At 36.5% G+C, this 26,343-nt stretch overlaps 2 protein-coding genes across 8 annotated transcripts in view; one reads left to right on the forward strand and one right to left on the reverse strand.

The window, feature by feature from the left end:
• Positions 1-26,343, reverse strand: part of ANO3 (anoctamin 3) — a 193,099-nt gene that overhangs the window by 49,739 nt on the left and 117,017 nt on the right. For both annotated transcript variants that reach the window (XM_027115153.1, XM_027115154.1), the window contains 2 exons: positions 25,547-25,643; positions 19,119-19,179 (listed from right to left, as the gene is read on the reverse strand). In XM_027115153.1, the coding sequence (XP_026970954.1) occupies positions 19,119-19,179; positions 25,547-25,643 (158 nt within the window). The remainder of the gene's footprint in view (positions 1-19,118; positions 19,180-25,546; positions 25,644-26,343) is intronic.
• MUC15 (mucin 15, cell surface associated) overlaps positions 6,500-26,343 on the forward strand; it is a 114,733-nt gene continuing 94,889 nt past the window's right edge. For 2 of the 6 annotated variants that reach the window (XM_027115157.1, XM_027115158.1), the window contains exons 1-3: positions 6,511-6,656; positions 12,758-13,479; positions 15,427-15,576. In XM_027115157.1, coding sequence (XP_026970958.1) covers positions 12,795-13,479; positions 15,427-15,576 — 835 coding nt within the window. In that variant the 5' untranslated portion in view covers positions 6,511-6,656; positions 12,758-12,794. Of the gene's footprint in view, positions 6,657-12,757; positions 13,480-15,426; positions 15,577-17,659; positions 19,837-26,343 lie in introns of those variants that run through there. The other 4 variants (XM_027115156.1, XM_027115155.1, XM_027115160.1 and 1 more) reach the window with 4 other exon arrangements.

The following is a 26,343-nucleotide window of genomic DNA, read 5'->3' on the forward strand; positions in this document are numbered from 1 at the left end:
AACCATAATTCAAAAGAGTCATATACCACTATGTTCATTGCAGCACTATTTACAATAGCCAGGACATGGAAGCAACGTAAGTGTCCATCGACAGATGAATGGATAAAGAAGATGTGGCACATATATACAATGGAATATTACTCAGCCATAAAAAGAAACAAAATTCAGTTATTTGTAGTGAGGTGGATGGACCTCGATTCTGTCATGCAGAGTGAAGTAAGTCAGAAAGAGAAAAACAAATACCGTATGCTAACACATATGTATGGAATCTAAAAAAAAAAAAAATGGTTCTGACAAATCTAGGGGAAGGACAAGAACAAAGACACAGATATAGAGAATGGACTCGAGGACATGGGGAGGGGGAAGGGTAAGCTGGGATGAAGTGAGAGAGGAACACTGACATATATACACTATCAAATGTAAAATAGATACCTAGTGGGAAGTAGCTGCACCGCACAGGGAGATCAGCTCGGTGCTTTGTGACCACCTAGAGGGGTGGGATAGGGAGAGTAGGAGGGAGACTTAAGAGGGAGGGGATATGGGGATATATGTACACGTATAGCTGATTCACTTTGTTATACAGCAGAAACTAACACAACATTGTAAAGCAATTATATTCCAATAAAGATGTTAAAAAATAAGTCTACAGTCGTTTGATCTGACCCATTTTTGTTTTGTTTGGAGTCTAAAAATTATTACTAACCATTCTCTTTTCTTATATGTGTCTACCAAGACCAAAATCTTTGCATTGGTCTTTTACAGAACTTTCGTTTGCAGTAAAACGCTAATAAAATACTGACACATGCTTATAACTTAATTGTCTGAAAAGACCATTTTTTCCCTTTATTAGACCACTATATCTGAATTTGTGAGGACGGACATGCAGAGGTAAGCATGATGCGTCTTGGTCCACAATTCAAGCAAATACTCAGTCCCAGGATAATTAAATTGCTTATATTTACAATTTTGATGTGTCTAAAAGCTTCCTCTAGACATAGCCAGAATCTCTGACTTTTCCAAATATTGGGTGCTGGAGTGGCCGGGTGTTTTTGACAGTTGACTAATGGAATGTTGAGTCAGGGATACATTTAGTTTGGGCTTAGTGAGATATGTTTATGTGATTTGCAGGCACTTCCAAGTGTTGTTCAGTTATTGCTAATTATCCTAATGTAGCAATGGATTCTGAGGAAACTCCTCCAGTTGCTGACTCTTTCAGGTGCCAGGCCAGGGGATATATGATGAGATGCACATGTTCTATGGTATCCAGCTCTGATAACGAAAGAGAAATAAGGTCTGAAATATATGGAGCCAGAAACTACTTTATGGAAATTATTTCACAAACTTCAAGTCATATATGAAACATACTAGAGATTTCCCCAAAGTTCCAACAATATTAAAAATGCACATGGCTTTATCAATAATAAATTATGAAGCAGAAGTAAGATTTTCAAAACTGCCAATAATAAAAAAAAATTTCAATTAACTGTGTTAGAGGAAGAGGAAAGACTGAATTAGTTCTCTATTCTTTCTATGAAATATTTTTTTAAACATCATATGCAGAGATAATAAAAAATACCGATAAAAATGTAAGACAAAAAGCACTACAGAGATGTGTCAGGCATCTAGTTATTAAAAACTGTTATTTTTCTGGATTTTGATTTCATGTAGTATTTTAAGCTTTCTAAAGTTTGTAAATTTTTGATTGTTCCATTTACTTTTGTATCTCTTTTTATATTCATAATTTTGTATCCTTTTCTTAAAGAGAGATTCCAAAATTGTGTATTTCCTTCCAATGAATAGCTATCATGCATCAGACACATATGTGCCAGAAATCCTACTAAATGTTTTTTACATATTTACTCATGAAATCCTCACAACAGCTCCATGTGCAAGAAATGATTATACTGTACTGGTTTAAACTTTAAAGTATTCATTCAAAGAGGGGATTTACAACAACCGTAGGTGTTTTTTGATAAGGATTCTCTTTTTCAATGTTTGAACGTAATTGTTATTGAGCAATGATAAAAACTAACTTTCTTAAGTTAATATAATTATATTGTTTATAAAGAAAAGAAAAAATGCTTGGCCACGTGATTTTTATACTTTAATACTACATCAATTAAAAATGTATTACGGAAAAATGTATTTCACCCCTTTTGATCAGCCAATCGTTAAAAAGTTCTTCAACCTTGTATAAAATGCATTCATACTCCTTGAAAGTCTTTTTCTGTAAAAGAAGGATATTGGAATTTTAATGTAGATTACAATAAATGTTTTGATTACAAATGCCATTAAAAATCAAATAAGGATTCTCTGCTGATAAAACACAAAAATGTCTTCCCTTTTCTGTAGCTAAGAGCTTCTAGAACTGTCAGCTTAGTTAAACAATGTGTTTTCATTGTCCTCTACAATGTCCTCTACAAAATGTTTATGTTGTTTATAGTCCTCTAAATGGATGAGAAAACCACTTATTGTTATTTTCTGCCCATGAACTTGATGCCAAAATCCCCTTCAGGTCATGAATGCGTTTGATTTTTCTTCTGTCCCTGCTTTTGAGCCAAGGAACCAATCTAGATTCTTCTTCAGAGTGTACAGACCTAGCCTAGGCATCTCCTTCTCTCCTCACTCTGACCCTCTCCAAGTCATGGCTCAGTGCTGAGAGCACTCAGCAAATAAACTCTGTTGCTACAAGGTTATTACTTAGTTATTCTAACTTTTCGAACCAGAAAAAAAAATTAGAAATAACAAGATTAATTACCCACCTTGATTTTTTTTTTTAGAAAGGGTTAATAAATCACTTGGATCTTTTCCTAAAGGTGGCAAAATAAGTTATAATATTATCAATCTTCCAGTTTTGCCATTTTATTGTATTTAAGCATAGTTGTAACTTCATTTAATTAAGTTCATATCAAAATAGATTACATAGTTGATAAACTGGGCAATAGTCATCTAATGAGGTTAGACTCTGTAATGAAACCAGAGTTCTAAAAGATGCAAACTTGTATAACAGAATACTCCATCATGCAGGAATGAATCAGTTGTGTGGTACTTCCACACAATGGAATATCATGTACTTGTTAAAGAGAGCAATATCATTTCCCAGCAGTCAGCTACTGCAGGGTTGGAAAATTGTTTTAGGTGCCAGCAATAAGAGGCTTCCCTTCAGAACTCGTCTATCAGCAGGAGTCTACAGGGAGCCCAGAACTCCCCATCTTGGCAAGATGCCCCCATTCCCATATTCTATACACACACCTTTCCCTCTGTCATCACTCACAAGTGGGTCCCTCAGGACTAATTCATTCTGCCCCTTAACTGTGTACATATCAGTTACTTCAAGAAGACCAGAATTTCCAGATCATTCTTTACTCAGATTTTAATCCTCTAGTTCTAGGGAAATGGAAGTTGTCTTTGTGATCCTCTCCCACTCCTTCCCAACTATTTGAGATGCTTTCAACTAGGCCCTCTTATTCAAAGTCATTAATAGCAAAGGCTATTATGTTCCCTCACCTCCTTGCTTAACTGAAACCTGGGACACTCCTGAAACCTCACTTTCTATGTGGCAATCTCAGGTGATGGCTATTTGTGTCGAAGATGAGGTAGTGAATTTCTTGTCTTCATTGCTGCTTCATGGCTTTTTCTCTCCCTTCTTAAAGAGTCACAGATTTGAGTCTCATATTATCAATCCGTACTTCCTACTGTCTTTCTTTGTGGAAGTCATTTACCACTCCTTTGGAACACTTCCTCAAATTCTCTAAAGGTTTTTCAACTCCTGGCTAAGGGTAACTCTTATCAACATGACTCCCAAAACAAACTTTTGAAATTACAACATACACAGATAATATTTCTAGTATCTTGGCTTCTCAGTTCTTTGATGTTTATCTTCAGAGCTGTTTTCTCCTACTCTACCTTATGCCTGGTCCTCCCACAGCATGATTTTGATCAATGACTCCAAACCCTCCATAATCTCCAATTATCACCTCCATCCTTGTAGCTCACTCCCTATAAACTCCAATTCCAGTAATCCCTTGGCCCAGATGTTTTCAATCCATTAACTTTTGACCCAGATTTTCAATCCATTCTCTCCAGCACATTTTCACTGTCCTCTCCTACCCTTGTGCCCTCACTTTCTTCTCTATTTATCCTATTGATCAATCACTATACTGACTTACTTGCATATACCCTCAACTCTCTAGCTCTTTGAGGCTTCGGTTAATGAAATCACATTATTGTCACTGATGGATCTGAAAACAAAACCGGAATGTAGCTTGGGACCATGCCTCAGGTAAAACCGAAACATTGTTCTGGATCCAAAATGGTGTTATAGGATTTGTAAAATAAGATACCATTTTGGATCCAGACCAATATTTCAGTTTTCTCTGAGGCATGGTGCCAAGCTACATTCTGGTTCTGTTTTCAGATCCATCAGAGACAATAATGTGACTTCATGTTCTGGAAACTCCACTGGTGAGCGGTTCCACCATTTCAGGCAAAGAGGCAGTAGTTCTTCTTCCACTATGTATTGTGAGGTTTAATTAATTGGTGTAAAGCAATTGGAGAGTTCCAGATGAAAGCCTCCATAGAAGGTAAGTACAACAAAAATTATGTAACCATTGCATAATGTGTCATCTCAGCTGGCTCGGCTGATGAAGTTGTCAGGTGATCAGTTATTGTTGAGTTCCTCTGGAGAAACAAGGTCCAAAATGGGATTGGTCTTACCCAGAACATGGTATCATGGTATATACCTGGAAATGTATCTCGGCAAGACTTGTTTGTTTGGCAAGAAATTACTTTCTAACTCCAACTCAGGTGCTTCCATAAAGGTGTCTGATGACAACTAAGTGAGCTAAGTAATAAGTGAGGCATTAAATTTATGCATAGTTTGCATTTTACAACTTTACTTCCAGATGTGCTCATGACAGGAAAGGTAAATAAGGTGTATCTCTAGGGTCAGCTCTAATCAATTGGTTAAGGCTGTCAGGAGGGCAGTAATGAAAAGGATTCTGAGGCCACACCTAGGGTCTTCAGAAAAGAGGGTCACTGGAGATGAACGTTGACTCTTGTGGCAGTGAAAGCAGAGTTGTAGCAAAAGTGCTTTGTAACTTCCTTGCCTGGTATAGGCCATAATTACTATGCTTAAGTAGAAAGTGGTAATGATATTCACACGCATATCTAGGAAAATCCCTCAGGGTATGGCACACCCAATCCTGCTAAGTCATGTTCATTTCTCTAAGTACAGACATAAAATATTTATTCAGTTGGATTTTTTCCTAGTAACTAGCTAATCTGAAAATAACCAATTGATTTTTATTAAGCCATTGTTCAGTAAACAGTTATTTGATTAGACTGAACTTTTCTTCATACTAGTGCAGATACAGCTTAAATATCTTTTGAGTGAATATTTGCTAGGGTTTGGCTTAATTTCTAATCAAACTCTGAAGGGCCTTTGGGCTTCAGAAAGTTTGAAACTATAGAATTACCTTGTTCTTTCTTGGGGCCAATTAACTGGGCAGATTCTTTGCATTCAATTTGAGGCTGCTGAACCTTAGCTAAAGTTTCATTTTCTCTCTCAGCAGTTGGAAACCTATCTCCTTGCACAACAGAAACTAAGCATGAACCTCAGGCGTACTGAGCTGAACAGACCTTGGCGCCAGTCCCCAAATATTGATGTGCAGAATCTCCCAGAAAGTGCAGTTTCACTCTTCTCCCTTTCATAAGCGGTGAAAGGAAGTGAAGGAAGTATGCCAGGTTGTTATTCAACTCTAGTATTTAATCAAGCATTACTCAGGCTCTTCTGAAACTCTCCGGCTTCTAAATTGAGAGGAAAAGCAAAGAGAACACAGGATGGAAACTACTTAATTGAGCAGGCTCCCAGGATTACTCAGGATCAGGGGGCCATTCTCAGCCAGACTCCAGTTACTCCCCAAACTTCCGAAAGTCCTGGTGATGATTTCTAACTTAATATTTCACAGCTTTCTCAAGGATCCGATGCACATTAATCCACTTGGTGTTCAGTGTGACTTTCTATAAATCAGTTCCAGTGCACTGCAGACACCACTTTCTCCATTCAGGTATTAAGTACACAAATAGGTCATCCCCACCACGGGAAAGAAAGATTTGTTTATGTGTTAGAAGGACAGTATGTGGCTGGCACATGAGCAACGGGTGCAGGGCTGACTCATTTTGGTTTCCTCACCTGCGAAGGGGGAACCCAGCATGTGTCAGAAATTCCTGATAGAGTAAGGACCATTACCAAAGTCTTTGCCCTTTTTTTGTCTTTTTTTCATTTAAGGCAAGAAATGTATGTCCTTTGTTTGCCAACACTTAAGAGAACTAGCCTGTCCCGAAAGTCAAAGCACCCAACCTATGAAAGCTGGAGGGTTGGGCTTTTTTTTTTCCTTTTTTTTTTTTAAAGGCCTGAATGAGGTGATAGCTTCATGCTGACAGCTGAGAAGCAGGTCAGTCAGGTTCTTGGGTGCTCTATTACACAAGCAAGATACGACCAGCCCCACCTAATTTTGTTTCTCTGGCACCCTCCTGCTCAGTGGGACATCAGTACACCTAACCCATCTGCTTTCTCTAATGCAAGACAGACTCATTCCAACCAGAACAGCCGTGATACTCCAGTTCTTGTCTGTAAACACCTCCTAGACCTGAAGGTAAGTGTGTGCTGGATTACATAGGATCCCTAGTCCCTCGTCCCTCGCTCTCTCGCTCTCTCTCTTACTTATTTACCAAATAGAATCAAAGGAAGTTAAACTTTTGGCAGAACAGCCTGGCAAGTACCTACAGAGACCCTTGTAAAGACAGGTAGTTGTTTCATTAAGTAATTACCTTCCAAATGAGCATTTGTGCTAAGTGAGTTAACTTTAAGAATTATTGCCAAATTTGCTAGATGATGAAACCAGCTGAAGAGTTAAATAAAAACCTTGCTTAAAACGTAAGTGACTACAAGAGAGTGTTTTCTTAAGTCAGATCTTAGTAAGTTTCAAAATGTTTAAAGTGGAAGTGGCTACGTGAATATAAATGAATATTTAGATTTAAAGTATGCATTTGGTTCAAAGGTTCTTGCTAAAGTATTAGAATACGGTAGCTTTTGAAAAACAGTCTGCTAATGCAATGAATTATTAACCTTCTATATATCTTTCCCAAAGATTTTCTTAATTAAAAATTGGCAAAGTGATGTCTATGTATTATTTTACTTAGCATGGTATGTGTACATGTATAGCTCTCAACGGAAATCTAAAAGGCTAAGCCAGTGGCTGCAAAAGACATCCCATGGATCAAAGATGTGGATTAAGTTTCTCAAATTTATTTTGTTTGTTCTGTGTAAGGCTTCTCTTACTAAAGGGATGCCGATTTACTGTTTAACACTTTCTAATCAATCCATAGAGGCTGCTTCTACAGATAGTGAAACACGAGAGAAGGCTGGAAACCCCATGTTTGGAAATTTGGGTCCAGAATATTTCTTTTGGAGACACAATCTTTCTAAGCTTAACACTCTTCCACCTCATTATTTCAGTATTGAAGTTTATGACTGAGAATGCCCAAGTTAGCAGGGACTATGACATTCTATCTATTTTCCTGGGCTTATGCATTCCTCAGTCTTTTAATTAAAATGATCACAAACTTTTGAAATTTATTATTTCCTGAAATAAAGTCACGTTTTTTCCTTTTATTTGTTTCTTTCTTTTAAACTCAAAGTGAAATGATGTGGGTCCTCAGGTATAATCCTACCTTCTGACTAGTTAAATCTTCACACCCTTTCAAAACCGTCTTATAAAAGAGGCATTTTGAGAAGCATGATTCCTTATGTCTTCATTTACTGTGGTTCTTTCATCTAGGGACAGCAAAATACTGTCTAAGATTGGAAAGTCCACTCAGTGTAACACTCAAGTTCTACCTGGGATATTGGCTACACGTCAGACTGAGTTTCCTATGACAAAGACAAACAAAACTCACCTATCTTAATTTTTAGCCAGAAACCTATAAGAAGAATGATCACAGGCAACTGAGAGAGAAGTAGTACAGAATATACTCTTTAGTTATTTCACTACAGAAACATGTTTTTATATTATCCCCTCAGTGCAGCTAAAGTAATGTTTTTATTTAAAATTTCTGATTTTGATTTAGTTTAGAATGACTAGCATTTCTCTTCCCTTGCATGGGTTGATTACCTGATAGAAACCAGGGCACCTCCATATTTTTAAAGCTTGGTATAAAATGGGTATGACTCGGTTACAACAGGAGGGCTGGGCAGAATAATAACGTTACGAACTTAAGGAGGAACAATTTTATGCACAGTAAGTGTGGATTTTCTTTCCTTAATTGCCACAGGTTTCTGGGGGTTTTTGTTTTTTTTTTTTTCACCTCTCACCACCTCCTGAAGCCCTCTATACAAAAGTAGTAATGTGAAACCACTTTTTAGTGCCAACACCAAAGACAGGGGAGAAAATAGTTTTCATTTTCTTTGTATAGACGAATTATTTTTTTAAAAAAACCAGTGAAACTCACACTCTCCGAAAGTATATTTTTAAAGTTTCTGAACATTAGAAACAATAAAAACATTTCAATATATACAGAAAGATTTAGAATCTTTGTTTCAGGTATCACAAATTGGATGGAGATCCTCCTCTCTCTTTCTGTTCCCTTTATAATAATTCTCATCTTAGAAGTTTTTCAAGTTTGTAATGAGTTTATCTCTGTTCCTAGGTTACATCCTGAAAAGTCCTCTTAGGAATTTCCACCTAGGGGCAAAGAACAGAAGAAATGATGCTGCCTGGTCCTCCTGGTTTTCTTTCTCTCTCTAATTTCCCTTTCTTTCATCCCCACATTCTCTCTGTCTCTACTGTGCACCTGGTTGGCTGATGAATCTTGGGAACACAGAAGCATGCCATCCATCATCCAGCATAGCTTTACACACAAATATACCACACAGTTTACATATCTCAACTCTACAGATGGAAAGAGGCTGCAAGAAAAGGGTAAAGGTAAAGAATACAGAGTACTTTTATTGTCCTCTGGAGCTTCTGTACCACTTCCATTAACCTTCCCTGCTTATAATGTGCTTGGTTCAATTCAGAATGGGGTACAACTTAACCAAAATTGCCTAGTTCTTGCCCCAGCAAAAATCCAGGGCTGGGGTTCTGAATAGCTGATGGCTTCAATTCCTGGCTGCTTCTGTCCCTTTAAGATGAATGGACCTGAGTAAGAGGTGTAACCTGGCTCTCTTAGAAGCCAGAGAGCAGAAGCAAAGTTGTCCCCAGCTGCCAAGCTAGGACAGCAGGAACAAATCAATATTCACAAAAGCCTTTCCCACAACTGTATTAATTTTGAAATAAATGGCAAAGAGCCTTCACAACATACTGTCTTATCCCACTCTTCCCTTTCTCTCTTTTCCCTGGACATGAATTACAGGCAGTAACAGAATGCTTGACTCATTACGGGTGTTGAAACCTTAGGTTTTCAAGTTACAATCAAAAGCTGGGTAAAGGGTAGCAAGATCCCCTTGGTGGTTCCGTGTTACAAGCAAAGTGAAACAGGAACAACAAAACTCACTTTGTTGACTCTTGGTATGTGGATTCTCATTACTGGAAAGGACCAAAAGCTCTATGCCACGTTCCTCATGTGACATTATGAGAAAATTAGATGAAAAGCTAAGGGTTGTTTTTTGCTCCCCTCTGGTAACCACTTCTTTAGGAAGAGAAAATAACCAGAAAGCCTAGGTTTAGGGAAAGCAATCAAACTGCCTAACAATAAGACAGGTGGCCAAGTGCAATGCATAAACAAATCAGATCACTGGCAGTAGACAATGAAAAAGGTTATAATGTTTGCTATGAAACTGACAGAGTTCACAGGAAAGAGCTGTTTCTGAAAAGGTCCATGTACTTATTTTTAAACTAAATTGAATTGTATTTTACATGTGCTAGGTGAAGCAACAGTTTAGTGAAATATTGGTGAACTTCAGGTCCTGGGGATAATCATTCCTGTGTTGTTAATGTTAATCTGTAAATTACATGGTAAAAGTGTTTATCTAGAAACCATGGAGACAATTGTTGGGATTTTCTTAAATTAGGATAAAAGTGTACTTAGTATGTTTAAGAGGCACTTAAAGGGAGAAGTCACTATTTTTCTAGTGTTTAAAAATGTGGGATTATCACCTGCTCTGGTTAAAATAAAATTTGGAGGATTTCATTATTCTTTATTATTCTGTGCTAAGAAAACATTTGTGGGAAGAGTTCTAAAAACCAGCTGATTACCAAATTCTATATTCCTTTGTAACTTTTGTTACACAGATGAGTGATTACTAGCTTTCAATGCCAAGGTCTGCATCCTAACCCTATCTTTCAGCCACTAGCTATGTGTCCTTGAATACATTATTTACATTTTTTATGTCCCATTTAATTATCTGTAAAATAGGATTAATAATCCCTTCCTTATTGTTTGATTGTTTTTGTTAAGAATTAAATGAGAAAACATGCAAAGCATCTGATGTAATAGATGCATACTAGTAATATGTTTTCCAATTATGTTAACAATTTTTAGGATCTAAATGAATTTTCTTGATTATCACAGAAAAGTGAATGAAATATAAATAAACAGAATTGTCACAAATACAAATACCTATATAATCCCTACCAAGTGAAGAAACAGATTATTAGGAGCACACAGAAGTCCCTTTCATGCCCACCCAATGAATACTGTCTCCTTCCTTCCCACAAGTAACCACTTTCCTGACTTTTAACATTCTAGTTTTTGAACTTTATAAACATGCAATCATAGAGTACAACGGGCATTTTAAGCTCTGCATGATATTTGTGATAATCACTCATGTTACTGTATGCAACTCATCTGTGAATCTCGTTTATTTTTCATGTGCAAATATTAAACAGTTTATTATCCAACCTGTTACTGGTGGATGTTTAGGTTGGAGACACATAAATAATGCCCTTATGAATGTTCTTGTATGTCTGCCTGCTTGCTTTTTAAGTAGAACTTTCTTAAGTGATAAGCACAGGGCATGGAAATGACTGTATCTTTTAAACCTTAGAAATCCACAGGTATAGACTGCTTGCTAAAAGTCTTTGGAGAAAAAATATTATATCAGGATGTATTATAGATAAGTCTAAGTTGTTCCACTGTGTAAGTAATCATTAAGCAAGGAGAGGGGTACTTAAAACCACACCATAATCAGAGGGAGTAATTTAGAGGCTCCTCAGACCCTAGTGAAAAATCATCAAGGTTCAAAATATTTGTAAAAATTTCTGGGGGAGCTTTTAAGAAATGGCAATTAATGTTAGACATAAATAATAGCGGTTTCACCTCCTTCCTTTTCTTATCTCAGTCATCCTGGAGGCTTTTAGTGAAAAATAAGCTCTAAGGTCCAATTCAAAGAACATAAAATCAGTTCTCAGACTCTATTGTTTGAAGAGGAATAGGCTAACATTTTTTTTTTACCTTTTTCAATTAAAAACACTTTAAATTTTAGCACCTAATTAGGTTGGAGTCAGTAGACTTGGCTTTCAGTGCTGCTTCTTTTAGCTTCCATTACTGGTCACTCTGAACCTCGGTTTCTTCATCTGCAAAATGGGGATAACGTGAGCTACTCTTTTTGTCTCAATGGATCGTTGTGAGGCTCAAATGAGATGATATTATAAACTGTAAGACATTTTTAGAAGTATTATTATATTTTAATAAGAAGCAATGGAAGTTAACATTCACTAACTGCTTACTTTAGGCCAGATATTGTTGAGAGTACTTCTACATAAATCATTTCATTTAGTCTGCAGAACACTGTGAAGTCAGTATGATTATGATATTGATAAAGCAACTGCTTAATGTGATGATTATTTTTCACATGTTATTCATGATAGAAACCAGAATTACAATATAAATATAATTTCAAAACCTTTCCCCCATATCCTCCTATCTATGAATTGTGGTGCTTCCACACTTAAGAGGCAGAATGATGTGCCCAGATTGGAGGTCAGAACCATGGTTTCAAACTTCAACTCTGCCACAATCTAGTTAGGTACTTTTTTTCCACACACACTCACAACCAGTTTCTTCATTTATACAAGGGAATGCAATGAAAAAATCCCCAATTCTAAAAGTATTTCTGACTTTCTGTTATTTGGTATTAATAGGAAAAAGGGTAACATGAAGTAAACATGCTGTGAAAAAAGGGATGTTAACCTCAAATTCAAGTAACTCAAATTAGGAACTAATAAAATGTTTTCAAGTGAAGTTCCTGACTGACTCACTTTAAAGTGGTATGTTTACTGTATAATCAATAACATCATTTTCATAATAAATATTCCCAATTACATCTTTATAAAGAATATGTTTTCTTAAATAGGTTGAAGAAAGAAGCCCTATATTACATTATTTTTAAAAAATTACTTAGTAGTCCATATATTGTACAATACGTGTGTGTGTGTGTGTGTGTGTGTGTGTGTGTGTATTTCAACTTGTCCCAAGCTAAATGGTCTTTGAAATAATGAAATAGTAGTGTCTGGCTTGACAAAGATTTTGCATGGCATTCCCTAGAGGAAGAAAGAAAGAAACACTATATAGAAAATAGAACTCAGTAACTCTAGTTTTAATAAAATCCAAAGGAAACAAACTTTTGGAATAGAGTATGGTACTATCATGTCAGCATTATGTCTCCAGATTTTTTTATCACTTTAAAAATGTAGATCCATTTAAAAAAACCTCAATACTTCATTTAATAATTCAAATGGTCATTATTTTCTTTCAGATTCTCATTATTAACACCAATACCAAAGAAGATTACAATGTTGACTTCAGTCAAAATTCTGTTGATTTCAATTTTGTTTAGTTTACTACTATTTGGAAGTCATGGAGAAGAAGGTCGAGAAATAAACACAACACAAAACATTGCAGAAGACTTAAAAACAAGGGAAAATCAATCTATTCCTTTGGAAAGTGAAGCAAATTCAACCTCAGATAAAGAAAATAGAGAAACCTCCCATCCCAAGGCAACTAATTTCTCTTTTGGGGATCCATCAAATAAAACCCATGGAACAGATTTCTACCATAATTTGTCAACAGACAACTCTTCCAGTCTCAAACTCATGCCCACACTTTCCCCAAGTCCTCCTTTGAGCCACAGCTTTGTTTCTAAATTGCCTTGGAACTCATCTGTAGCAGATGAAAATCCTCTGCCAGTCTCAGCACCTCCCAATACTACAGCTATTGTATCTTCCGAAAACTTCACTCGGTCTTCGGTCAATGATACCATGAAAGCTCCTGACAACAGTTCCATTACAGTTAGCAACCTCCCTTCAGGATCAAGCACCATATCTGTGACCCCCATGATAAAGGAAACAGATGGATGGCCTACCATGACAGGAGATAGCTTGGCGGGGTTTACTGCCTATCAAGAAACAACTTTATATCCCACCTTGAAATTCACCAATAATTCAAAAATCTTTCCAGATACATCAGACCCCCAAGAAGGTAAATATAAATGGATTTAATTTTCCTTTTGTGTGAAACTGAATCTCCAAATAAGTCATTACACCTAAGAAATGCACCACACTAGAAAAAAAAGGAGACTGCAATAGCACAGGTGGTTCTTATTTTGGGGGGAGAAACCATGATATTCATAGTGAATAGTGAAGGGATCTTAGGGCTTAAGTCAGCAAAGACTAGTCATTACTGTATGGGAATGTGAGAATGTGATGAGACTGGGACAAAATGAGAAGTAGGTTAGATTGAAAAGAAACAGAAACTGAGGTAGTGGTACAGTTTTGAGATACTGGGTAACAATTTTTACTGCATTTCAGAAAGACTACCTGAAATTTCACAGGCTTTTAGGAATATAATACAACTGAAGTTTAAAAATATATGTATTTTTAAATATATATATTTTAAAAATATATTAAAAATATATGTACTTAAAAAATTTAAACTCAACAGAAGAATACCCTCAATTTTTAGTCCAGTACCTACTGAACACCATAAAAATGGAATTCAGCTTTGAGTAGCACAAGAAAATTGTGTTATGGGGATATTTCTGTTTCATTTAGAGATAAGTCAAGCTTTAAAACATAAAGTGGAAAAGATCTCTAATGTTTAATGAAAATTCATTCTATTTTATTTTCTCAGGTCTAACCATGTTTTTGTTTTCTGAATTAAAAAAAAATAACTCCTCTTTTCCCCCCATGAACTCACTGATTTCCAATACAACTTATCTACAGATTATATTAGTGACATAAACACCAAATCATATAAACAAATTCCTATTTGAGAGTTGTTGTTAGTGTATAGGAAAAGTTTTAAATTCTGAAATCTAGGATTATTATAGTACTGCAACCAGTATATTGTATATACATATATTTTCATAATTTTAAGACATCTTTCCATTCATACATACTCTGATATTCCATCAGAAAGAATTTTTTTAAACTATTCTGTTTTGTCTTTCTAAACTTAATATACATATTGAGAATACTGAGTACTTAATCCTACCATTGTTCATTAATCAAAAAACACTTAGTTAACTTTGCTTCACTTTTATCTTGGTAAAAAATGTGCTGCTGTTGACCTTCCAACATATTTTTTGTGTATAAATGGAATCTGATATAGAATTAGAGACCCTATAAGACCTCTTGACTACTTAATTAATAAGCTTCTCAACAAATTTTTTTTAAACTTGAAAATAAAATGCACTAAGTATAAATCCAGGAAGCATTCAGTGATTTATTGATGACTTAGTCTTCAAATAAGGTGCTTGATAAAGGGGATGATAGAATGAAATTTTGGACTCCTTTAACTCAGACCTACACGTCTGTTCGCAATGTGCAAGGCACTGCAAACATCCTGCTTTGTTTGGTCTATTTGTTGTATTTGGAAATACCCTCTATCAGGATATATTTCTTTTTCTTCATAAAGCCTTTTCACTTGGGGTTTGTGGATTCAATTCCTATTACCTACTTACTCCCATTAGCTTTTTACTTTTCAATTATTATAGAAACAAACTCAAAGCTTATCTCATCATTAAAGTTCATCAGAGATTGAGTTGATTAAAAACATAATATAGAATTCAACATAGAAATTAGATCTTAATAGAGAAAACACATGGCATTTCAGTACTATTAGTGTTAATATGTAATGAGATAGTTATAAAACTAAAGCTTAGAAGTATTTCAAGATAATTCAAATTTTGAAATACAGTTTTATCAGGAAGCATATTTTCCAATATATCCCCCAAACTCAGTACTTTATAAAACACACACACACACAATGTATATATATTCCTCTGTATATACATATCCATTATCTAATTTAAAAAAAAGTGTTAAACATTCTTTGCTTACACAAATTCCGCATGTATATATTTCTGTTCTTTGAATAACTATTTTCTATTTCTTATCTGTAAATTATTTTTTCTTTGTCCTCTAGAGAACAGAAATACAGGAGTGGTATTTGGGGCCATTTTAGGTGCTATTCTGGGAGCTTCACTGCTTAGTCTTGTTGGCTACTTGCTGTGTGGAAAAAGGAAAACAGACTCATTTTCCCATCGGCGACTTTATGACGACAGAAATGAACCAGGTAAAAACAACTTTCAGAACTTCACCTGTACACAGTGGTTTTAACTAAGTGAAGTTGCTAACGTTCACTGCATTATCTAGAAGGCATTTAGAGATTCATATGACAGAAACGAACTAAAGATTTATTCTGATCTATTTTCTCTTTCTCAAAGACCATAACCAAAATAACTGTGGAACTGTGTGTGAAATTTTAAAACCATTTGGAACTGTTGCTCATCGCATCACAATTGGTTTTAAGTAATAATCCCAGAACCTAAAACATATCATTATAATTGAAAGATAATGGCATGATATTAAGAACAAAATAGCCAGTTTTGTTAGCAAGTAACTGGGGAGCCATTATTCACCGTTGTTGGATATCTTAGTAGCAGTAATTTGAAAAATGATTTATTCTAATCTGGAGCTCTTGCAAAGTTTGCACGTATACAATAGCCCTCTATTAATTATCTTAATGAGTGTCTAAAACAGAATTGCTAAAGGGTTGCATATTTGGGTACATAAAGTCAGATAAACCTTAATTCAGAAATTTCCCAATCATGTGATGCAAAAAAACCACCACATCTATGGATGAGAAATGTGCCTGCTAAGAATAAAGCACTGTGTTTGATCTTAATAATGCAGTAGTAATTAGGACAGAAATAAAATCAAATGCTCGATTCAACCCTTTTTTTCTTTAATATTTCAGGACAAAAAAATATCTGTTTTCTGGTTTACACAAGGGACTCTTGCCACCATAAAAAATAGTTAAATGCCCCTGTTGGGTCTCATTGATAAAGTCTTGTTGATTTTTGATAAGTTTGGAACATTACTGATATATTGTTAATTTTCAAAATCAAATCCATTAATTGTAAGTTAACTGAATTCTGCTTATGGACTTCTAGCAATCCATAGAAAATAAAAACTATCACTTTTCAAAATTGAAGGATAGGATTTCAATCAACAGTGTTTTCCAAACTTTTTCTTTTTAACTTCAGAATATTTTCTTCAAATGTTATCACATGCAAAAGCTCAGTCTAACAACTTGATATAATCTAAGATATTGTGATCGAGGCATAATGGAATAATTCAATTACACCACCTGTTTTACTCTGTCAGCTTTGAGACACCTTTCCCAAATTCCTAAGGTTCCTGGGGGTCCAATTTGTAAACAGAAGCCTTAAGGAATAGGTGGATATGAGAATACCTAGCTGAATAATGAGATTACTAGTCTAATTAGTAAGTAGTCCCTGCTTTAGTATTCAAATACCTAGTGCCCCAAGTTTTCTTTAAATTCAAGAATATAAAAGAAATAATAGTTAGTTGTTTGTTGAAAATAAAAACAATCTCCAATATTATTAATCAGGATAAGAACCTGGATCTCTCAGAAGGAAACATAAGATTTTACAAATTGTTTTCTTTCATCTCCATCTTCAATGGCTCACCCATAATGATATTAAGACCCTTGGTAAAATAATGACACATTTTAAAATTAAAGCTCTTCACTTTTTAAAAATTATTTTTATACCAGAAGTAAAAATTCTGAACATGTTGACAAGGCTCTGAATTCACAAGATTCAAAAGTCAATGAGAGGGCTTCCCTGGTGGCGTAGTGGTTGAGAGTCCACCTGCCGATGCAGGGGACACGGGTTCGTGCCCCGGTCCAGGAAGGTCCCACATGCCGCGGAGCGGCTGGGCCCGTGAGCCATAGCCACTGAGCCTGCGCGTCCGGAGCCTGTGCTCCGCAATGGGAGAGGCCACAAGAGTGAGAGGGCCGCATACCGCAAAAAAAAAAAAAAAAAGTCAATGAGACATGTCAATACTTCTTTATATAAAGTATTGCTATATTTCTGTTGTGATCTCTCCCTTAGTTCCTTTATTTTTGGACCACCAGCAGTGAAATTTTGGAAGTTAAACTGTTCATAGTTTTAGGAGAAAAATGTGGCTTGCAAAATATGTACTTATTTAAAATTCAAAACTAATCTCTGAAAATCCCATATAAAAACGTGTAACTAACTCATCCAGAACAATTCCTACAGTCTAGCAGATGCCTGAGCATGCATCTTCCAGACTGTCACTATAAAGCAATTTTTTTGTTGCTTTTTTAGTTCTGCGATTAGATAATGCACCGGAACCTTACGATGTGAGTTTTGGAAATTCTAGTTATTATAACCCAACTGCGAATGATTCATCTACACCAGCAGGCCGAGAAAATGCACGGGATGGCATTCCTATGGATGACATACCTCCACTTCGTACCTCAGTATAAAACTAAGGGGAAAAAGGCTTCGGATGGCAAATGTTCACTATATCCTGGCCTTTCAAATCCTTCATCCAAAAGCTGAAGCAAGATCACTCTCATGTGGCCTGTGCCAAAGAGAACTGTAAAAGCATGAGACGAGTAGCAGAAACATAGAGGATAAATCATCCAAAAGGTTTCCTTTCTTCCATTTCTCACTGTGCTGAATCATCTATTGAGTAACCTTAATTTATATTTTGGTCTATTTTTTTCTTAGCAGGAAATGTTTGTAGAATCAGGTAAAACTGAAAGATTTCACCATGATTGCCCCGCCCGATAATTTAATTAAAAAATCCTTCAACGAAAATAGGGACCCCAAATTACATTTTTACTTTTATGGGGGGGATGAATTGACTCTTCACTGCTCCCCGTGTAGTCATAATACCACATATCAAGATTGGCATTTTCCTGAAGGAAAATTGGAAGGGTGATTTTATTTTTTTTTAATTTTGACTTAAAGCTAGAAAGAGAGTATGGCACAGATTCTGTTCCTGGGAAATTAAAGTAACAGGAGTGAGAGGCTTGAATTCTAGTACATTTTACTTTTCTGTATCAGCAGGTACATAGTCAGCCCCTTGAGTTGCCAAGTTGACAGTGACTTTGCATTCAACAGACTATGGTAGGAAAGCTGACCCTAACCAGGAAAGTGATCACTTCTCTTCAAAGCATCGGGAATGCCAATCTGTGGTTTAATTTAGGCCACAATTAATTGGGTTCTTTAAAAACTCAGTGAGAAACTTAGTGAAAAAAGTCAGCCAATGCATATACCTATACATAACGTCTACAGTTTTAAGATGCTGGATAGCAACAGGATTTATTTTGTATTAGACATTATTGCTCAATCATATAGGGAATAGATTCTGCATCTCTAAGTGCATAAAATGTAAGGTTAAAAAAATATATAATGGAAGCCTTAAGCAAACAAAACATTTTCTGAGTGTCACTTTCACAAGTGAAAATACAAGACACTTAATTTGGATTCTAGTATATTTCAGTTTGTTTTCAATTACTGCCTGTTTTGGGCAGGAAAAATATATTCCACAGTATAGGAAGGTTGAGGCTTTAGGGATTAGAAGATTAAATCAACAGCTAAATTCCCAAAGAAGCAGTGAATGTGTGAAGAGGGCATATGTCACAAGAGATTTTACTGTTGAATTGATACATGGTATGTGTGTTTGCGTGTGTGCATGTATGGTGGGTATGAATAAACAGAGCAACAGCCTCAGAAAACGAGGGCCAGGAAGTAAGCAATGGAAGAACATACTTACCCCATATTGCCATAAAAATAGCAAAGAAGACTGTCCCTCCATTATCAAACAGATATGTTACCTTAGTGGAAAACAAACAAAAGTATTAGTCACACTTTTGGTTATAATAATCCAGTGATTACTGTTTGCATTTAGGTACTATTGATTTTTTTTTCCCAATGGAATCACATTATTTTATAGTTTTCAAATATAAGATAGGCAATCCTTTCATGGGTCCTGCAACTGTTTCATGTGATTTTCTCATGGGGAGAGGTGGGGAGTCAGCATTTGCCCCCTTCTCTTCTCTTTTCCCCTCTGACTCTACCTTCATTTCTGCTTAGAAGTGGTTCTCGTACCCTGAGGAAGTACTTGTGGGCCACAAGTAGAAGCTACACAGAGAGCTTTAAGAAGTTAGCTAAGGCATGCCTAGCTGCACTTCCTGTTAGCGAACTTCCAGGATTGGGAGAGTTGCAAAATGCGGAATTCCAGTAGTGATCCAGCACTTCCAAGGGAAAGGGATCACAGTGCTATCCCTACTCTCTGATGTCTTTCAGAATGTGCCATGGGTCATTAAGAAATTTCATAAATCACTGGACATTTAGAATACAGTCCAAGTGTTTTTTAATCAGACATGACCTGAAGTTTTATAAAGAACAATGTACAGTTATACAACATTATTGAATATACATTTCAGGGTTGTAAGAATCGTTTGATTTTAATAAAGTATAAACTCAATTTACCTTTGCCTCTTTTTATTCGCGTAATGCCCTAACTATATTTATAATTTAGTGAGGGAGGTTAAACCAATATAGCCAAGCCAATGTTTGGCAGTCATTTAAATACCATAGAAACTAAAGAGAAAATAGGGGCATTATCCTCACAGGAGTGAGAGGCCAACTGGGGGCTAAAGAACATTATTCTAAGGAAAGTGGGAGTTAGAATGGTGTCCTCTTTGCTCAGTCTACAGTCTAGAGGCTGCTCAATGGGTGCATTAAAACAACATGAATGTGTATTTTAATTGCAACATCTGGAACACACTGTAAAATAATATAAAACAGATAAAGGTGGGATGTATTTTCTTATTATGTAGCATTACTGAAAATTTTATTATACAAAAGATGTGCTGCTTTTGAAAGTTGGTGGATAGGTGCAAGATGTCCTAGATGCTTCTAAACTTCTAAGACTGTTAAGGCTTGGGCTTTTAAAAAATGTTATAAGACTTGGTTTTCACACCAATCATCAGTATATATTATGTACAATAGAGAAAAGGACCGCAAAGAAATTCTCTCACAGAGTTGATAAAATTCCACCCAGCGGGGGAATCCAGCTTTTTTGTGTCCAAAGGCATCCCACAGAAATACCTGCGGCTGCCAAGCAACTGAACAGCTGTCTGCTTTCCTCTATAAACAAGCCTAGGGCAGGAAAGAGCCTCTTAAGAGTGTTAGAACAGAGACTTCACACATGAGGACGTAAAGGTCACCAAGAAATAATGTCTCCCCCTGCTTCAGAAACAGCCAGGTTTTTAGAGAAGTGACACATAAAAAGCAATACTTAACAACAATTGTGTTGCACAGACATAATTTGTCATTGTTCATGCAATATTTTCCTTAAAAAAGCTTTTCATTTTTTTCTTATTAGTTTTGTCTACAAATCTTTCAGGCATTTTTAACTAAGTAAATTTAAATATCAGCTTTTCAGAAACACATCCACGAGACACGGTGAGGTATACATTCCATATTGATGTAATGTGAGATTACATACATGTAGTGGGAGATAAAGCTAGAATGGGAGTTAGGGAAGTCTTCAGAACTTGCCCTGAGGAGGAGTGTAAAAGTATAAAATCATTGTTTTACCCACTAAACTATTACATGTGAGGTGTATTCTGACAGGGGAGACTGTGGAGATAAGAAAAGCACTTAGAAGCCTGCGGTTACAGCTTCCGATGATATGGGTTTTTTAGGGTGCGGATATAAGTTGCTGAATGGAAATGGAGGAGAGGGGGAAGGAAGAGTCCAGCACAGTGTGGATGGCTCAAGCTTAGATCGTGAGTGATCAGAAAAATCCCAAAGCAACGTAACAGACTTTTCTAAAAGCAAAAAAAACACCTTGTCTGATCTACAAATGTATATTTGCAGTTAATTATTTTATTGGAAAAATAGCTTGCCTTTATGCGTAGGGAACCTCTGGACAAGCTTTTTATTCAACATTGTTGATGTAAATAGGGATGATATAAGAAGACAGAAGCAAACTATGCCTCAAACAAAGCTGTGTTTTAGCACAAATTCTCCACTATCTGTTTTTTTTTTTTTTTTGTGGTACGCGGGCCTCTCACTGTTGTGGCCTCTCCCGTTGCGGGGCACAGGCTCCGGACGCGCAGGCTCAGCGGCCATGGCTCACTGGCCCAGCCGCTCCGCGGCATGTGGGATCTTCCCGGACCAGAGCACAAACCCGTGTCCCCCGGATCGGCAGGCGGACTCCTAACCACTGCGCCACCAGGGAAGCCCTCTCCACTATCTTTGACATGTGATTTCTCTTGCAGAGCTGAGCATGGCTGGAAATCAATAAATGTGGATATTGTTTAAGGAGATAAATTTCTTATTAGGTTGGAAGCTTAAACTCTATGTCTCCTCTACTGTAGTTGATAGATCTCTTTCTAAAATTGTTTCATGGGTTCAGAATAACTTAAGCCTCTGGAAACTGCCACTGGGCTAAGGTGAACAAGGTGCCTCTTGGGCAGATTCCACGCTGCGGGCCAGGAGATTACGGGGCGGGGGGGGGGGGGGGGGGGGGAAGCAGGGTTTGGAATTTAGGCTGAAGTTCAGCCCTCTCTCAGTTCCTTAGTGCCTAATTCTTCGACACAGCAAAATCTGTGTAACGATCCATGTCCATTGGACCGGGGCAAAGGTACACCAAACATGGCAACTTCATTTTTTTTACCCCTCCCCCAACTCATTACTTATTTAGGGCAACAGCTTTTTAAATGTGGTCCTAGAAATCAGAATCACCTGAGGAGCCTCTTAACATGCAGATTTCTAAGCCTCGCCCTTGGCCAACTGATTCTGAATCTCAGGACGTGGGGCCCAGGAATCTGCTTTTTAACAAAAGTTCTAGGTGATTCTGATGTGTAATCTTATGCAGACTCATCCATGAAACTTCTTAAAGAAGAAAGATGGTCTGTCCTAATTCTGTTGGAGCCCTAATATCAGTATACAGTCTGAAGTTCACTCTAGGTATTGGATAAATGTTTGTTGAACAAGTGAAAAAACCCCAGATACTAATAACTGTTATAAATAAGGCTAACTTCTAAGGTTGAGTCATTTTTAAAATCATATGTAAAATCAATGCAGGACCCTTGTACCTGATGATTTCACCTTAACTGAGAAATCCTAGCATAATGGAAATTGACAGTGTGGTGTCAGGTGCTTTGAAAAGAGTATGCAAATATCACTGAATTAGTTAATTGAAAATATTTCTTAATTCCCATATTTTTAAGTATTAAAAATGAAAACAGTCACCAAAGAAAATGTTAATGTACTTAAATATAATTTTTATTATATGACAGGACCACATTTTCTCTGAAACACACCCTTGAAATTATTAAGGAAATTATTACATGCACACACATATTTCAGTAAAATATGACAGATTTAATTTCCTGTTACTTGTCACAAGTCGTGATTGATTCTATAAGGAATTGACCAGTTCCTAGATGATGTCGCTGGGTGATGGTATAGGCTAGATGATTCTAGATTGGTGGCCTTGTTTCTTTGCTAAAAATGTCTTCCCTTATTTCTGACACTGCCCATACAGTAACCTCTAGGTGTTTAAGTATGTAGACTGACTTTAAAAGAGAATGTTTATTTTCATTCAATGAAGGAAGAGTAATTCTGATTTTTAAGGTGTAAACCAAGTAGCTACATTTTACCTTAGCCAGAAGAACAAATACAAGACACATTAAAGATTTCTCCGTAGTGGGTTTTATTTCTTGTTTTGTTCCATAAGGCAATATTCTCCTTTGCAAGCTAACTTTTCCACCTACCTTATAATAGTTACCAAGTGAATTCTTTCTGAGTCATACCTGTCCCTATATATACTATTTCTACAGAGTAAAGGAAGGATGTAGATACTGTACAATGACAAAGGCCCCCTAGACTTAATGTTTCCTTGGACAGTTTCTTCACTTTATCACTCTGCCACATATGATTCTTAGCTTGAGTGTTCCGATAATGCCAGTGTGTTTTATTAGAACTGTCCAAGTAGAAGTAACATATGTATATATGGATTTGTTGGTGTCCCTAGGGCTGTTATATGTCTTTGAAATGCATGGACAAAGGGAAAAACGCGCGTATTTACATCTAATGACTCTATACACTTGGTTTTTGCAAAAAGTGTTGAGAAAATCCTTCCCCAAACAAGACATCTTTGTGGAACATTTAAAAGAATTCAACACTGAGCACGTTTTAGAAATTAAATTATAAACAAAACAGATTTTTCCCATGCCATGCGTTCAAAATAAATAATTCAGAAGCTAATTTTACTAAGTTTTGGTCTCCTAGTAGGATCCTGAGTGGCTTCTGATTTTACATCCACCCTTGTCAAAAGTTAATTGTATAGAGGCCTCTACTTCTGAACTAGATGGAGTAACAGAGATTGATTTTACCCCCATTCTGAAAACAACCAAAGAATGCACAAGTGTATAAAGCAACAGATTTCAAGATTGGATGTGAGGCAATGAAGGGCAGTGATCCCTAAGAGGCAGGAAACAAGTGAGGTGAGCATTACGATTGCCTCAGGTTACTACACTGAGAGTGTAGTCACCAGGGTGCAGAGAGCGACAACTCAGACAGTGAGCATTAATGTGAGGAGGCTACCTGAGGAAAGAACCCCCTGAGAGGATTAGAGGAAACAGTTTCAGAAGCTCACAGCGTCAGGAATAGTGCCTGTTTCCACCAGCCAGACTGGAAATCCTCATTATTCACAGTGCACTGGGTAGAGTACACAGAAAGATCTTGTTTTCATTGTGGGGAAAAATGAGTGCTAGAAAGAGCACTGCTGTGAGCCCATCTCACAAATCCTAAAAGCAAGACCCAAAAGAATCAAATGTTTTTCAAGTAACTAAACCACAATGAGATCTCTCTAAACATCTATTAGAATAGTTAGAATTAAAAAGAAAGACCACCCTGAGAATCAGTGACTATACAGAAAACTGGAATTCTCATACATTGCTGTTGGAAATGTAAAATGGTATAGACACTTTGGAAAACAGTTTGGAAGTTTCTTAGAAGGTTAAACATCTTTCTATCTCATAATCCAGCCATTTTGTTCTAGGTTTTTGCCCAAGAGAAATAACACTACTTGCCTAAATGAAGATTTGTAGACATTTGTAGCATCTTTATTTAAAATGGTAACAACTTAAAACAACCCAAAAGATCATTAACAGATGATGGATAAACAAATTTTTATATAACCATATAATGCAATACTACTCAGCAATAAAGAAAGATGATTGACTGATAAATGTTATGACATGGATGAATCTCAAAATAATTATGTTGGGTGAAATAAATCAGAAAAAAATCACACACTGTATGATTCCATTTACGTAACAGTCTGGAAAATACAAACTTATCTATAATGATAGGAAACAGTTTGTTGCCTGAGCACAGGAGTGGAATTTGGGAGAGATGGGAGGCAGAGATTACAAGAGGTCGTGAGGAAACTTTTGGAGGTGATGAATATGTTCATTATCTTGATCGTGGTGATGTTTTCACAGGAGCATATATATAACCAAAATGTATTCATTTGTATACTTCAAATATGTACATTTTATTATCTGTTAATTGTACTTTAATAAAACCACTTTACAAATGAATAATAGTAATTGTAAAATTCAAGTACACATTTCTCAAACTTGTATGCACCTTGAAATCACCTGGGAGGTTTTAAGTTATGCTGATGCCTAGGTTCTAAATCCAAAGATTCTAATTTAACTGCTCTGGGATGTGGCTTGGGCTTCAGGAGTTTAAAACTCCCTTCAGGTGATTCTAATAGGCAGCAATTTGAGAGCTTTTGGTATATTTCATTTTCTCTGTAAAATCAGAAGTAATTTAACTTCAGGAGTCTTCATGGAAGATAAAAATTTTATCACTACCCATGGAAATAATCATCTTCCCCCAAAAAAGAATCTAGATGTCATTCCAAGTGGACGTTTTAGGTCTATGATGGCAATAAACACTTATAAAAACAAAGGAAGACAAAGATATTCTAATAAAATATACTCTTTCTGTAATTGCCAGAGTGATGTTTTACTCAGTTGTCAATGATATTTATTGTTGAAACACTTGGGAACATTTAACTTTGGTGAAAAGCAGTTTGCTGGAGGACTTTTTACTACCTGCCTCCTAGAAAAAGTAGAGGACAGAGAGAGGAACGTGAGGGTCCACACTCACCTTGGCATAAATGCAGCTTTCATTGAGTCTCTGCAGTGAGCAGTTCTTGTCACAGAGAGGGCACATGAAGACTTCAGTGGCCTTGCAAATTTCTTGGCTTGAGAAATCAAAGAAGAAAAAGAAAGCATGAACCTCCATGTTTAGGAGGTACTCAGCCCCTATGGCCAACCCTGTGGGAAGCAGCAAGGCAGGGAGGAAAAGAAGAAATGGAAATAGCTGGGGCCGGGTGGCAGGTGAGGGGGGGCGTGGGTGGACAGGTGAGGAAGAACTTAAGACAGTGGCTCCAACTCAAATTTTTAGGATTTTTGTGATACAGAGTTGTTTGTTTGCTTCTTTGTTTTAGAAATCTCTGCCAAGATATTGTAATGATAATAGGCCACATTTTATACTCGGGAGGCACCTGTGGGGCTTTGTCACAAGGACACTTTTACACCTGATTTCATGGCATGCAGGATAATCTTGTGAGGAACAACCGAGGGTGTTTTAACCAAGCTCACAGGCTTGGACATGGCTGAGCTGGAGTCACATCTGACTCTGCTGATTTCTCAGGTCTAACGATCTTTCCCCTGGATCTCGTTGCTTTCCAATCACCAAAATGAACAGCATCCATAATTCACATAATTTCATAGCCCCCACTGCAGTCAATCAGTGCATTATGTTCATTGGAAATCTGAGGAAGTTTATCGCGACACACACTGTCACGATAACATGGCATAGATTTTATTTACTGAAATATATAATATTCTCTATTAGAATGTAACTTCATAATATTTGTCTCTTAAGTTCTATGCTATCTT

This window comes from Aethalodelphis obliquidens, unplaced genomic scaffold (genome assembly GCF_003676395.1).
Source record: "Aethalodelphis obliquidens isolate GAN/ISIS:26980383/991018 unplaced genomic scaffold, ASM367639v1 scaffold14, whole genome shotgun sequence".
Classification (NCBI taxonomy): domain Eukaryota; kingdom Metazoa; phylum Chordata; class Mammalia; order Artiodactyla; family Delphinidae; genus Aethalodelphis; species Aethalodelphis obliquidens.